Here is a 16538-nt window from a genome sequence, read left to right as displayed (position 1 = left end):
CCACTGCCTCAGCTGCCCTCCATTTCCGCCCCGTCCCGACTTCGATCCCAGCCTGGGCTACTTTTGGGTCACTGGACTCTCGGTAATGCAGCACCTCCCTGGAACGGGTCGCCATGAACTCTTTGCTCAGGCTGCTGATAGGGAGCTTCAGCTTGTTGTTATGCCCATAAAGAGTGATGCTGCTCAGGCTCCGAGGTAGTCCCAGCTACCTCCACAGGAACCTGCTGACCCTCCTCTCAAAGCCCTCTACTGTAGAAATGGGGACTTCGTACACCAAGAGGGGCCAGAGAATCCGTGGGAAAATGCCATGTTGGTATATCCAGGCCTTAAACTTGCCAGGGAGGCCGGATTTGTCCACTGCACCTAGACAGACTTCCAGCTCTTGGTTGGTCGCTTGTGTGGAGGCTGTGTCCCTCAGGCTGCAGTCAAACACCTTACCCAAGCTCTTTACGGGTTTCTCTGTGATTGATGGAATCTGAGTGCTGCTAAGTGTGAAGCAGAACTTTTCCATGACCTTCCCTTTGTTCAGCACAAGTGACCTCGACTTTGCCGGCTTGAAGCTCATGCGAGCCCAGGTGATCAGCTCCTCGAGGCAGTTCAGGATCCACCTGCACCCTGGGACAGATGTAGTCGTCACCGTCAGATCATCCATGAAGGCTCGGATAGGCAGCTGTCGGACTCCAGACTTGGCGAGGGGCCCCCTGCACTGGACCTCAGCGGACTTCACCAGCATGTTCATGGCGAGTGCAAAAAGGATAACCGAGATGGTGTATCCGGTAATTATCCCTTTTTCCAGCTTGTGCCACTCTGAGGTTGTTGACCCAGAGGGAAGTTTGCATAGTAGTCGAGCAAGTGTGAGTATGAGAGGGACACTCGTGAACCAGTTGTCAAAGAACACCTTGTAGTTCTGCTGCGTGGGTATTGGCTGGGCCAGACGGAGGACAACATTGTCTCTTGCTCCTACATCTGGCAGCTCAGGGGGTTGCACAACTCTCCCTGTGTAGATCTAAAAATTGTGCGGGACACCATCAGAGCCAGCCAAGACGAGTATCTTGTAGCTCCATTTCTTTGGTTTTGCTGGCAGGTATTGTTTGAGTCTATTTCTTACCTTGAAAGGGACCATCTGCTTGTCTACAGCCAGCTTCTCACCCATTGAGATTGTCTGCAGCTTTGAGGTAAGATGAGTGACCAGTGGTTGGATTTTGTGAAGTCGATCAACATTTTTTCCATGTCTCTCTTCATTGTTGTTTAAGTGCAGGGATTTTTTGATGAACCCCGGTACCTCCCTGGTACACTCGGGTGGCTTTGTTCCAAAACATGCGGGTGCCTGGTAATCCAAACAATGACATGTACACTGCTGTACCCATGAACTGCTCCAGTTCTTTAGTAGTGAGGTTGAGGGGCTTGTTGGTGTCACACTGAATGGCATATAAATTTGACTGCTATACAACTACTTCCAGAATGTCTTCAGAAAAAAAAAAGATTTTGGAAGGCTGGCCTGCCCTTCAGGGTAATCAGTGATGTTGGCACTGTGGGGTGTTCTCCACCGGGGTAAGCATGGAACATCTTCCTTTGATAAATCATTATCTTCATCTTAATCTTCCTCTTCCTCTTCATACTTAAGGAGAAAACTTAAGGTGTTTTGTGCAACCGGTCCCTGAATCACTTTGAATGAGTACTGCAATTCAGGTTTCTGGAACCAGTCTAGGAGAGACAGTAATACATATGATGCTTTCTTTATTACTTGATCAATGTATGTCCCCTATAAATAATTAAATAAACACAAGCTAATGTTTAATACATGTATTAATACAAACATTTTTTTCCTTGTTAGGCTGACGAATGTAACCATTGTGGGTCACTAATCTCTACTGATAAGAATATCTTACACATTTCTGCATATTGTATGCATTTTAAACAAAGTATCTTATCAAACAGCCAGTGGACAACACTACAGGCCTTATCGGCGCCGCACATAGTATCAGAAACCCACACTGCACTGTGTATTTGTAGCAGTCTGTGGCACTTACAATGCTGAAAAGTAACAAATATTTTGTCCCCAGATTTATGAAAAGTGACACGCACATGACTCTCAACAATGATGACAATGTAACTGATATTCACTGTCACCAAGACCAAGTGAAAAACAAAGACACAGTCAAGGCAGTGTTTGTAATATTGTGCAGCTCAACTTGATCACTGTGGACTTTGAAAATCATTCCTTGTTTGTCCATTTCAAGGTGTCGTAGACAATCACTCCGCCTGCCTTAACTTAATGTCTGCCTGAAAACACACACACACACACACACACACACACATGTTCATTACATACAGTATGTTACTCTACTGACTTAACTCTGATCTCCTAACTCTCCCTCAAACCTGATTCTGGGGTCCACTCTTCGTCACTGTCAATCACCTCAAGCTCACTGTCCTCACTGTCCGAAGAAATGAGCCTAACTGCTCGATCATGTTGCTTACACCCATAAAATGTCTGTGCCTCCATTTTCTGTGAGTAGATAGTACAACAAAAAAATTGATTATGGTGATAACTATGCATCCCTGCACATTTCCATCCATCAGCATGTTATTGTTCAAAAAAAAAAAAGTGGTCTAACTGCACAATCTTGCCTTGACACAACGAATGAAAAACTACCATTTTAGTATATAAATAAAGACAAAAAGTGTCCATCAAATATGCTTCTTCACATGCTGTTACATCCCGCTCGTAGACTGTAACAAAAATGGAGTAGAGACGAGAGTTTGATGCAAAATAATCAAAATTTATTAAAGGGCCAGTGTGTAAAATGGGTTGGAAACTGGTGAAAACAGTGACATCAGTGGTCAAATTCTAGATTGCAGGGCTCACTCGCTCACCCCTCCCGTCGGGTAAATGACAGTGGCCTGGGGACAAAAAGCCTTGCGCAGACACGAGTTTTTCAGGAGTAGGTCTATCTAGCGATGAGGTGAATATTTATTTAGAAATCTAAACCATGTTACGATATTGTAATGAATCCCTCACGAGCAGGAGACCAGAGTAGCGTTCGGGAAAAAGGCCCGTTTATTTGAACACTCCAAAAACTCGGGTAACACTCCAGGGGGTAAAAGACTCCGTCCCAAACTCTGACTCTTCTAGCGTAACACACATACTTCATACACACATACTCACTTACAGTACCTAGCGGGTACCTCCTCCCCTCTCTGCTCAACCAATCTCCAGCCCGCACAGTGACTGACAGCAATAGCCTAGCAATATCTCCGGACTATAGTAGCTGCAATGAACGACTTTGAACGTGATTTTGAAGAGTTTCTTGTAGCGGACACAGATCCAGAGCCATACCTGTTTGAGCCGGAGTACACAGATGAGGAACTCCATGTGTTGGATGCTGAGCGGGCGAGAAGAGAAGCTGAATCCTCCGCTCCCATTTTGCTGCACAGAATGGGATTCGGTGCTACCATAGTTGGGGAGATATATCATCAGGAGGAAAAGCGTCGCAGAGAGTGCACCACAAGGAGTAAAGTTGCAACTTCTTTTCCTCGCAGATGACGGTTCGGGTTCATTCTCTCCTGTTGCGTGGTAAGTGTAGTCCATTTGCAAACTTTATAACTAAAAAAACTTTTCACTACTCTCTATCGACGAACTACTAACACTCTCTGCTGTTTCCTCCTCCTTCTTCCTTCCTTCCGCTGTCTTCGTTGGTTTATTTATACACACGAAACACGTTCTCTGGCTGGCTGGATTGTCCGCTCAGGCTGCCGTACATACATGGCGGTGCAAGATGGCGACCTCTCTAAAGCAATATATATATATATTTATAAAAGCATAATTATAAGGAAAAACCAAACAAATTTTATTTTATAGCGATTATACACTCATATAAACATATTAATGGGTAGAATATTCAGATTCAGATTCAGATTTGACAATAAGCCATGCCAAATATTACACACTGGCCCTTTAATAGTACATAAACATACAGATCAGTGTCAGTGATCAGTAGTGTAGCATGAATGGATGACTGAGGGTGTGCGGATGCCGGAATGAAACGAAGAGCCAAGCAGCCGTGCAGCGGTGTCCAAAGGGACGCGTGTGCAGGATGGAAGAGAGAGCCGACATCTGAATGAGGAAACGCCCTTATAGACGCACCACAACGGGCCCAGGTGTAGCGCATCAACCAAGGATGGCCCCGCCTTACGACCAGACCTGGAAGAGAAAGCAAACACAAACCAGCAAGCCAGCACACCTAGTTGCATGGAGGGGTCCTCACAATGCACATCACAGAAATTATTTATACAAAGTTATTTAAATTTAAACATGTTAAAAAGTGAAATTTATCCTACCTTCTGCAAGCAGTGTGTCCAAGCTGGCTATGGTCCCAAAAAGGACTGTGCTCGCTAATTCCTGCTATCAGCTATTTCCTGTTTATCCACCGCCAGTGGGTCGCACGTGCGGCGTCATCAACAGCTCCTCCCACAAGTCATCAACAGTCCCTCCCATGGTGGAAGGCCGCCTCGTTCTGTTTAAATCAATTAAAAGTTTTGCCAATATGACTACCTTACGAGGCAGAAAATTGGGCACCTTGGATCAACTCGCCAATCATCCGTGTGTCTAAATGCTCACAGCTTGCCGGCAAAATTGCCCAACATTCGCCTAAAATCTGGCAGTGTAAAAGGGGCTAGATGCCTCATGTTTCATACATTAACAGGTGGCAAACACTGGAAACTCCAGAACAAGGGTTCATCTTCTGGAGAACCTAAAGGAAAAGGCTGGTGTTATTCTATACTTTTGGTTTTGTCAACAAATCCAATAGATGGACCAAAACCAGCAATGTGTCTGTATGTCTCTTTTACATTCCCAACCCTTTTGGCTTGTGACCCCTTGTAAAAAAAGCCACCGCTCATCCGTAGGCAAAACACTTAAAGAGGTGCTGGAGCTGAACTTAGAGCCTTAGAAAACAACAAAACAGCAGCCACACACTCAAACACTGTGCATATATCAGTTTAATGCAAGCTTTCGGTCATTGTGACCTTCTTCAGGCATACAAGACAAGTGAATGCAGCTGTACATAAGGGTTCAGGCAGTAACATCACTTGATTGCAAAATGCCAGACACCTGTGTCAAACATGGCAAAGGCTAGAAAAGCATGGGAATTGTAGTCCCAATAAAAAGGGAATTGTAGTCCTAGATAAAGTTATTCTAATAGCCTTGGACACAAGTGTCTACTGAAAACAGGAAACACCAATACATTGAAATTATTTACAGTATGTACACATAAAGTAAGAGTACAAAAACACAATAGAGAAAAGCAACAAAATCTATGCAAACATCAGTTAGTGGCCATCATAAAGCATAATAGAGCCTAAAATCTATTGTGATATGTTTAAAGGAGCTATATGTAAGAAATCTAAAGCAAATAGTCATAAAATCCTCCTAATATGTCACAGAGACTAAGGAATAATGTTCATATAACATACTGATCTCACCGACAACAATAGTACGGCCAGAATATTCGCATTTAAAGCATTTTTTTACTGTCCGCAAATCATGTTTATGTTTTAAATTTGTGTTTTGGCCTGTTGCGCCACCCACCGTCGTCTACCAGTCACGCAGTCAGTAGAGTCTCAGCATCAGTTACAGTTTTCCCTGTAAAATCCAGAATTGAATTTAAAATCCTACTGTTAACTTATAAAGCTCTAAATGGTCAAGCTCCGTCATATCTTAGAGAGCTCATAGTGCCATATTATCCCACCAGAACACTGCGCTCTGAGAACGCAGGGTTACTCGTGGTCCCTAAAGTCTCCAAAAGCAGATCAGGAGCCAGAGCCTTCAGCTATCAGGCTCCTCTCCTGTGGAATCATCTTCCTGTTACGGTCCGGGAGGCAGACACCGTCTCCACATTTAAGACTAGACTTAAGACTTTCCTCTTTGATAAAGCTTATAGTTAGGGCTGGCTCAGGCTTGCCCTGTACCAGCCCCTAGTTAGGCTGACTTAGGCCTAGTCTGCCGGAGGACCCCCTATAATACACCGGGCTCCTCTCTCTCTCTCTCTCTCTCTCTCTCTCTCTCTCTCTCTCTCTCTCTCATCCTATTACTGCATCTTGCTAACTCGGCCATTCTGGATGTCACTAACTCGGCTTCTTCTCCGGAGCCTTTGTGCTCCACTGTCTCTCAGAATAACTCATACCGCAGCGGTGCCTGGACAGTGTGACGTGTGTGGTTGTGCTGCTGCCGTGGTCCTGCCAGATGCCTCCTGCTGCTGCTGCCATCATTAGTCATTAGTCATACTTCTACTGTTATTATACACATATGACTATTGTCACACAAGTATACTGTCTGATACTAATACATACTTTCAACATATTGTACCACAGTAGCCAGAACTATAACTATAATATTATTACTTTCATTAATGTTGTTGTAAGCTACTGTCATTACCTGCATCTCTCTCTCTCTCTCTCTCTCTCTCTCTCTCTCTCTGTCTCATTGTGTCATATGGATTACTGTTAATTTATTATGCTGATCTGTTCTGTACGACATCTATTGCACGTCTGTCCGTCCTGGAAGAGGGATCCCTCCTCAGTTGCTCTTCCTGAGGTTTCTACCGTTTTTTTTTTCCCCGTTAAAGGGTTTTTTTTTGGGGAGTTTTTCCTTATCCGCTGTGAGGGTCTTAAGGACAGAGGGATGTCGTATGCTGTAAAGCCCTGTGAGGCAAATTGTGATTTGTGATATTGGGCTTTATAAATAAAATTGAATTGAATTGAATCAGTTACAGTTACGACTGAGCTACAGCAGCATGGCAAGCAGCATTAGCAGTGTCCCAGTACATAGCATTAGCAGCCGGCTTCTCCTTAGCTGTATCCCGGCAGCAGCATTAGCAGTGTCCCGGTACATAGCATTAGTAGCCGGCTTCTCCTCAGCAGCATAAGCAGCAGAGAAGCCAGACTTGCTCAAATGGTCTGCTGGAAAACTGAAGATCAAGGACGCGGCGACGCGGCCCTGCCACGGCAGCCGTCCGTGGGCAAACAAATCAGTCTCCAGCATAACGCTGTCCAGCAACCTTGAATCTGTAGGGGAGGGGGGCGGACACGACTCGCAGCAGTATTTTGAATTTGAGTGCAGTAACCGTTTTGGCCACATTCTTACATACAGCGCCTTTAATGGCGAAGAATCCTGCAGAGCAACCCAATAAAGGAAGACGGGCTGATTAAGAGTCTAAAAGAGAGTCTAACACTAAACAAAGTAAACACATGTCGATACTGGTGAAGTGTCTCAGAAAATGCTGCTGATAGTTTAGCCTTTTACTAACTGGAGTCAAAGGCTCATGGCTCCAGCCAGTCGTGTAGTTAAGGGTATACACAGGTATACTCAGGTATACTCAGGTAGGCTATACTCGCCTCTTTTTCTGGCCTTTTACAGTATACCAACTTATCTGCCAAAAGGCCATTGGAATATATAGGAGGGTATACCCACTTCCTCCTTGGTGACCTATCCATCTTCCTAGTAGTACACCCACCTCATCAACTACCATTACCCCACTGTATCCACTGCATGAATTTAAACTGCAAATTGACTGGTTCACCCTAGCCTGGACTCAGCGCTGCCGCTGGCCACAAGCTCACAGTGTTTGCCCTGGCCAAACTTGAGCCACTGCAGCTGCTGACTGATGGTCTATCTCCAGAGCTGCTGCCCACTGTCTCGCTCACAAAGCAGTCCACAGCTTGAGTTATAACCAAAAACACGTTTTGTGAAGTCACACAGTGACCTTTGATCACCAAAATGCAATGAGTTATTTGTTGAGTCCAAGTGGACATTTGTGCCAAATTTGAAGAAATTTTCTCAAGGCGTTCTGGAGATATCGCATTCATGAGAATGGGACGGAAAGATGAGCGGACAACCCAAAACAAAAAGCATGCGGCCACGGCTGTTGCTGGCACAGAGGCATAAAAATCTAAACCTGCTGTCTCTGGAGCTGTAACCCCCTCTCCCCCCGGTGGAGCAGTCCAAAGCTCCAGGGACCAAGGCAGCGGGACTGTGGGGTGAGGTTTTCTTATTTGTGGTCTGATAAAAAAAGAGAGAGAGCAGGACAAGAAGGACCTTAGAAAATAAGCTGCGTACAAGTGTACAATGAACTAAGATTAAATAAATCAATGTGTGGGAAACACTGGGTTACTGTATGAAGCTCATGTTCCTGCCCATGCTCGTCTGGTGGGAGGGGCTTAGGACAGAGAGGGGAAAGCTACAGAGGGTGTATTTTCAAATTCTGCTGGTTCCAGACTTCTGCCCTCACCAGCTTTAAAGAGTCCAAATGATCCAGTAATTAACAAATAACAAAAATGGAGGGAAGCCTAAGAAATAATGTCAAGCTGTGTTTCAGAAATGTGTTTTTCCTGCTGTCTTATCTTGTTGAGCCCTGGCGGGAACCACTGCTCTGGTGAGTATCCTCAGCAGCACGACAGTGTGTGTGTTGAATTGAGTCAAAATAAACTCCAGTGTGTGTGTGATCATGGCCAGTGTGTTCACAAAACCCCCAAATCTTTATTTTCAGGAGAGCAAAAACACAAATTAAAAAAACACACTTTGGCGTCATGGGATTTTGACAACGTGATTATGCCTGTAATCTCTTTTAAATTCTTATTAATCCAAAGGCTCCTTCTTGGGAACCACAGTTCCTTGCACCTGGAAGCCACCCAATACAGCTACAGTCTGATCTGTTGGCTACTGAGCAGATCGATCTACACCACAGTCACACTGATATTGTAGGATTGTGGTAGGAAAGAGTGCAGACTCACTATGGCTGTAGATATCTAAATATAAATGTTTGCGTTTCTGGTTGATCTTCATTCCAACTGTCAGCTATGAAAGATTACAATCAAGGTACCACTACAGGGGGAATCACTGAATGATTCAGAAAGGTACAGGACCTGGAGTATGCCATGGCTTCATAAAATAAAGAGTAAAGTGAAGTTGCTGCGGCCCCAAGGCAAGGAGATGGAGGACACATTGCAGAAAAAACTTCCCTGCTAGCCTGAGGGAACATGGGGATACCCTCAAGAGAGGAGGATACCAGGGGTTTAGTTCCCCCATCTGCGCTTATTGACTAACAGCACCATTAAGGTATGTTGAGCGTGCATTCCTGAGTGTGAGGTCTGTCACGTTCTGAGTCCTTTCAGGGTAGGCAGGGGGAATCCCAAAATGCCTCCGTCCTTTGAAACAAGTACCGTCCTGTCTCTTTCATCATACAACATTTGGAGCTCTTGCACTGAGCATGCATGTAATGTCATTTAAAATCTGTGACTGTTGAGTGCTTGGGATGGGTAACTGGGTCAGGAAAATTTTTGCTGTTCCATTGGCCTTTCTGCCTCTGTGACCCTGGCATGATAAGTAAAACTAAATAAATAAGAGTCTACAGCCATGCTATCTGCTCTGTGAGTCTGTACAATAATTTACTCTACTGGGCCAAACAGTTAAAGCCAGAGCAACATGACCTCCTCTCTACCATGGAACCTGGTCATGAACATGTAAGAAGCAAAACACAAGCACCATTCAAACAGATGGGAGAAAATAATAAAAACACACTGAAGGAGAGAGAGAGAGACAAGAGGAAGCTAAATCTCCTGGAGGATGGAAATCTAGATTCTAGATAGATCCAGTAGTTTCTGATACATTTCATGTAAAAAATAAACATGTCATCCTTATGGTGGTGCCACAGGAAAAGTCAATGGGTCACCAAAGCCATCAGTATTAATTCTCTGGACACCATGAATGTCTGTGCAAAATGTAATGGCAATCCATTTGACAGTTGTTGACATATTTCAGTCTAGCTCAAAGCGGTGGAATGACTGATTGGCTAGATCCACACTGCAAGCATGGCTAAAATCTGTGGGAGTTCGGTTCTGAAAGGGAGAGGTCATCCCAAATCAAAAATACAAATTCATCCTCTTAGAGCTATCCAGTAGTGCTATCAACCAATCTAGATAGTATCTAGAGTCGTCAAGTGTTGGAATTATCAGCCATAAAGATGTCTGCCTTTTCTCCAAAATTATGGAACTATAGATGGCACTCGACTTGTGGTGCTAAAAGTACCAAAAAACACATTCACAAAACTCACCAGCAATTTTGCCAGAAGTCATGACCCGATTACTCAAGATAATCCACAGACCTTCCACTGAGCACTTCCATATCATAAGTATATTCCTTCTACCAAACTACACCTGCCAACTGTATCACCACACTGAAGGAAGTGTGTATCTACTGCTAGCTCACCTAGCACCACTGAGCTAGCTAATATTACAGCTCAGTAAAGAGATAAGACATGTACAGCTGAGGACACATTCTATTTGTAGCATACACGACATGCCCCGAAAAACTGCACCCACTACTAGTACAATACAAGCCCATCGGTGCAAGAGTTATCTGAACCCTGCAACAACGTGACATTGTAATTAACGAATAGGGCCAAATGTAGCAGTAGTACTCCACTCTGTAATTCATTATTTATGAAGACATGATTCAGCTTATAAGACCCATGCTGTAACTCTTTCCATTACCCTTACCCTAACCTTAACCACCTCTCTTTTAACCTAATACTTCATAGTTAGCTAAATGCTAATGTAGCATTTTCTGCTTCTAGGCCAAGGAGTGAAGGGGGATGATCATGTACTGACGTGTAGGTATGGTGGGCGAATCATGTAGCCATTGGGCAGGTCACATAGCTGCTCCAGCTGCAGCTACACTTTGGCAGCGGAGCATGAGCCCCTCGTCCATGAGACCGTGGTCATACAGTTGTCGGGTGTGGTTTGGTAGAAAGAAAATAGTTCCTACATGCAACTGCTCACAACAACGTCTGTGGATTATTGTGATTAATTGGGTCATGATTTCTGAAAAGGGCCATTGCTGTTGAGTTTTGAAAAGTACTTTTTGGAGCTTTTAGCACCACAAGCCATCTAGTTCTATTACATGGCAGACAAGGCAGTCATCTCTACAGCCGATATCTCCAACACTCAGCACCTCACATCAAAACCATATTCATGCGGTACGTTAAGATACACTTTAATATCCTGCTATTATTACAAATATGACAATATTCTGAATTTGAAATGTATTGTGAAAACAACATATTCCATTTAGATATTCAGAATAAGGCCTTTTTCTGAATGTAGCATTTCTTGATTAAGACATGAGGGATACGCAAGTATTATTCAGGTTTTAATAGCATTCTTTGGACATGTACAGTATACAGCACATTTGGAATATGCATCCCAATTACAACAGTTTGCATTACACGGTCTCTTGTCTGTTTATGGCCAGCTCTGTGCATTGTATACAAACCAACTCACCAACAGTTCTTAAGGCTGGGGTAAAGATGCATGGCCAAAAGAAAAGCCAACATTTCTGGTCAGAAGAAGAAACTCACCAACTTTAAAACATGATGACAGACCTGGATTTCAATGGGGTTTTTGGATATGTGCAAATATCTCAACACCGATCTTTTCATGAAGGTGGTTGAAGTAATGTAAAATGGACACTGTGTTCACATGGTCCAACAAGTCTGCCACTGGTTGGCAACTGAAAAAATTCTATTTTGATGCAAAGAAGCAAATTGACAAGCGTCTCCAGATCTTCTACTTTTTTATATTTTGACATGCAACGATTGACGTTCATGTCAGTCGGAGTATGCATGGCTGCATATGAACGGGAATATTAGTGGAATATTCATTTTCATTAGACATGTTAGCATCTCAGCAGAAATATTGTCTCTTTTATTGTGCCTTTCTCTTGTACGTAAACATAGTAATTGATAAATAGCACTACAGGTAAGAGGAAAAATGTGTATTTTTGATTTTGGTGTTAACAGTCCTTTTGAAGTGGACAATGCAACTGGTGCAAAAGAAATCTGTGCTGCCCTAATGGCCCTTCTGCCACTGCAGTGCTGATGTGAATTACAGACTAAACATGCATGCAAGTAACATTTGTGTGGGTCTTACTGCTTGTAAAATCAACACAGATGCTTATAATCCTGGGGGGCAGAAAAAATCCAAATCTGGGCAAATGGGTAAGAAAGTGTCAGTGGAGCTGAGGTAGAATGTGCAAGCAGCAACCATCATGGTTGATTATGATAGCCAGGGACACCTGATAAACACACCCCAGACTTCCATTTTCTGTCATTGGCACCCTAATGGAATAATTACTCCATAATCACCAACACATTATTGAATAACAGAAACCATGATGTTCTTGAGGAAAACATTTCCCCCCCCGTGTAGTTGCATTTAGCAGCCATTTAGAGGAACTACACCTTAAGGCACTTCTGCATCGACTTTACATTTTGACCATGGTGGTTTGTTATATTCAGTATGGTTTCCTAGGATAAGTGTATATAGCTACTGTGAAAAAGTCAGTGAAATCAAATAAATCAGACTTTTTATTATTAAATTAATCCCATACATTTCATTCATTCAGCATGGTTAAGGAACAGGCAATACATATGTTGACAAAATATATAATAATAATAATAATAATACAAGATGAGGTATAACACAACAGTTCAAGTAAAAAAAAAAACAAATTGAAAAAAAAAAAAACAAAAAACAAATTTGTGAAATGAGTACAAGACTAGAGATCAGGACACATGACGTGGATTACATTCATCTGCCAGCAAGAATTATTTGACCACATTCTCGCCTCTCACTGACATAAGAAAACTATGTGCTTGAGTCTCAGGTTAATTTCACTTCTCCTTTGCTAGCAGACTCTTGCATTTTTAAACATTGTACTCATTTCACAAAAACTGAGGTTGGTAAAAAAAAATGACAGTGCATGCATGTACACATAATGGATGTGAGAGAGCACATTAGTTTCTTTTTGTGCAAACATTTTGATGCTCCAGTTTTCACACAAACAGACTTAGCTATATCTTATACTCTTATACACACGCACATGGACAGGCTGCTAGCTGTAGCACATGCAGCTCAAGACTGAAGACACTCTGAAGTATTAACAGACAAAAACAGCAACAGACGGGACCTTTGTAAATTCAAACAAAGCATAAGGGCAAACCAAAATCACACAAACACACACACATGAAAAAAGGAGTCCTGCATGCTGTATGTGGTGTACATTAGATCACTGGACATTTTGTTGTGAAGAGCGCATTCTCTGGTTTGCAGCAGATGGCCTTAGCAGTTCCTTCCCATCATCTTAAGGCAGTTAGGATGGGAGTGTTCATGTTTATTTGTTGTGCAGGTGTTCATATTGTTCAAGGGGACATCTTCTTTGCTGGGAGAGGCAAAGAAGGCTTTTTATCCACCTGCCACTTTGGTTGGTGGATTCCAAAAATCTACCAGCCACTCAATAGATTGCCATTGTTTTTTTTTGGCTGGTGGGTGAAGCAAATCTAGCAGCCACTTGCATATTTGACCAGCACTTGGCTGGTGGCTGGTGCTAATTTCTGACCCTGGCTGTATGCCTCCGCACACTAGTGAAGTTGCATTGACAGTTCACATCCATTTCTGTGAAATTATGGATGCTTTAGATGCTTCATACACATCTTCAACCCAGCAGCACAGAACATCTATACAATCAGCACAGTTTCAAGAAGGTGGACACCCAAGATTAGTGTCGCCAATTCCATATCTGACCAAATGTCTCCCCTTCTGTTCCTGACATAATGATGTTAAGTAATGGCCAGAAAAGTGTTTTGCAGAACATTATGATGTCACAGTGAAGTTGACCTTTGACCTTTTTGATATAAAATGTCATCACTTCACCATTTTATCCTATTAGACATTTGTGTGAAATTTTTTTCATCATTACATTAATTCTTGAGCTATGGCCACAACCATGTTTTGTGAGGTCACAGTGACCTGACCACCACATTCTAATCAGTTCAAGGGAGTTTCTTCAAATTTGAGTCCAAGTGGACGTTTGTGCCAAATATGAAGAAATTCCCTCAAGGTGTTCTTGAGATATCTCATTTATGATTATGTGAGGGATGCAAGGTCACAGTGATCTTAACCTTTGATCACCAAAATCTAATCAAATCATCACCGAGTCCAAGTGAACATCTGTGCCAAATTTGAAGAATTTCCCTTCAGATGTTCTTGAGATATTGCGTTCACGACTGTCGCCTTTAATCACACAATAATATTCATTTTAATTAGCAGTTAAGGCAAATCTGCTTTCCAAGAGTTTGGGCTGATGAAACATTCATCGAAAACTTTATCTGCTGTTTTATATGTATTGTTTTTCAGTAAGCCTATGCTAATGGCTTTCTTAATGCTTTGTCATATTTAATGGTTGCGTCAAGACTTAAGAAAAAAAAGATACATCTCTCAAGAAATGGAAGTCTTTTCATGTCGTATTGGAAGAAAGAAGAACAGAACACATTTCTGTAGCAAAAATGGGAAGTGGTCACAACTTTCAGTTTGATTTATGGCTTTAAAATAAAACAAAGTGGTGTGAATGGTTTTCTTCAGCCATGGCTGGTAATTACAGGGAATCTGATGCATCAACACAACATGACCTGTCTATCACAATGATCTGTGGTCTGCTTGTCCACATTAGTTTTCACTTCTTGTTTAATAAGGAGTGTGTCATACAGAGATAAACTGTACGTAACTGGTCACTGCCCCTTTAACCTCAAGGAGGCATGATTATTGCATGTTTGTTTTATCTGTACTGCTGCATTCTTAAGACAAACTATGAAACAGCTTTAAGAGACAATGAAGACAAATTAACAACATAATTTTGATGAAATCCCTCTGAAGACAGTGTGGAAGGTCTACCTGAAACATTAGGATGCAAACAATAAATAGGAAATAAAAAGGGAAAAAATCATTATCATAATAAAAAGGAATGTTAACCATCTCCCATGGGGATTTTCCTGCACTCATTGTAACAAGGTCTCCATTATGACTGCTGTCAGTGTTAATATATATTTCAGTGTGTTTGGAGAAGCACACAGATAGATGAGTGAGCCTGTTTAACTTAACACTTTAGCTAATGCTTACTGTGGAGGACTGCTGCTGAAGGTTACAGGTTGGTGTGGGAGTGTGAAATTGAATGAAGTGAATGAAATATCCTCATGGCTTTAGTAGTAATCACTCACACACATGCACATGCACATGTGTTTGTCAATGCTGTGTGTTCTTTAGCTGAGAAGCTCCAGGTATGTGACAGGCACTTTTCCTTTCTGGTTTCCTCTCTCTCCAATCAGCCAGTCAGAGTCCATTCCTGGCACTGTGTAAACTGTAATGACCTGGAACACAGAGCACATGGACACTTTAATGCCTAATATTTGAAATGTATTGCTACAGCCACAATAACAGCAACTTATTCCATACAAAATTCAACACAGAGTGCACCTCATGCAATGTACACTACATAAAGCACTACAGATGACTTCTTTCATGCCAGCTGCCCCCCCCCCCCCCCTAAACATTCTGGACAAACATTACACATAAAATATCCTCAACTGTAGTCATAGGATTCCAGTCTCTCCTTCTGTATGTCTGCTAGGGAAATCTCTCCAGTTGAACTGCCAATAAAATATGACCAATCCATACTGGTTGCTTTAACAATCACTGAAAAGCAGGGGTGGGTGGTAATGCATTACAATGCAAGAGTAAAAAATCAGTTTTTTATGGATACTTTTGATACTCCTTTTATTTAAATTGTGCTGTACTATTTACTCGAGTATGCTTCTGAGCCAATAATCTACTTTTTACTTCACCACTGTTTTAAGTACAGGGATGAGTGTAGAGAGCTGCAGATGCCAAAGTTCGAGCTGCCTGAAAGAGAAAGAAGCACAACTTCCTTTTGAGCACAATGATTTGATGACAGAGCAAATTCCAGAACAAGAAGCAGCTTCCAGCAACAATCCCTGACCACGTCTGGCCACACTTTATCAGTGTTGGGCAGTGCCGCCACTACTTACTAACTTAACTACATTTCTCAGTAGTGTGGCAGTAACGTCACTACTTTCTGCTACTGTTTTAAATCATATCTTACTGGCAGAGAATTTTTTATAAGCATGGACGAATGCTCCTCAGAGAGGTATGAATTGTGGTCAATTTTATGTCCAACTCTTTTTAATCTCTATATGTTGCCACTGGGGGACGTCATCAGGAGAGACGGCATTAATTTCCATAGTTATGCTGATGACACACAGCTCTACATAGCCGTGTCTCCTGATGACACTGGGCCAATAGATGCCCTTTTAAAATGCATTTTAGATATCAAGTCATGGATGGCAGATAACTTCTTACAGCTCAACCAGGACAAAACAGAAGTACTTGTCATCAGTCCTGAAGCACACAGAAAAAACTTAGTTTAAAACTCAAATCCCTGGCCTTTAACACATCTGAGCAGGTAAAAAACCTTGGTGTTATTTTAGATTCAAAATTAAATTTTAATGCTCACATCAAAAGTATAACAGAGAGTGGTTTTTATCATCTCAAGAACATTGCCAGAGTGCAGCCATTTTTATCTCAAGCCAACACAGAGACACTAACGCACGCTTTTGTCACCTGCAGAATTG

The 16538-nt window shown here is 42.4% G+C and overlaps 1 protein-coding gene across 1 annotated transcript in view; it reads right to left on the bottom strand.

Moving 5' to 3' along the window:
- Nucleotides 1-11193: 11193 nt before the first annotated feature.
- The window catches only part of sh3glb2a (SH3-domain GRB2-like endophilin B2a), an 89579-nt gene continuing 84234 nt past the window's right edge, over nucleotides 11194-16538 (bottom strand). The window contains exon 11 of the mRNA XM_078170979.1: nucleotides 11194-15257. Coding sequence (XP_078027105.1) covers nucleotides 15150-15257 — 108 coding nt within the window. The 3' untranslated portion in view covers nucleotides 11194-15149. The remainder of the gene's footprint in view (nucleotides 15258-16538) is intronic.

This window comes from Epinephelus lanceolatus, chromosome 9 (assembly GCF_041903045.1).
Source record: "Epinephelus lanceolatus isolate andai-2023 chromosome 9, ASM4190304v1, whole genome shotgun sequence".
NCBI classification, from domain to species: domain Eukaryota; kingdom Metazoa; phylum Chordata; class Actinopteri; order Perciformes; family Serranidae; genus Epinephelus; species Epinephelus lanceolatus.
This window is presented reverse-complemented; position numbering and strand designations above follow the sequence as displayed.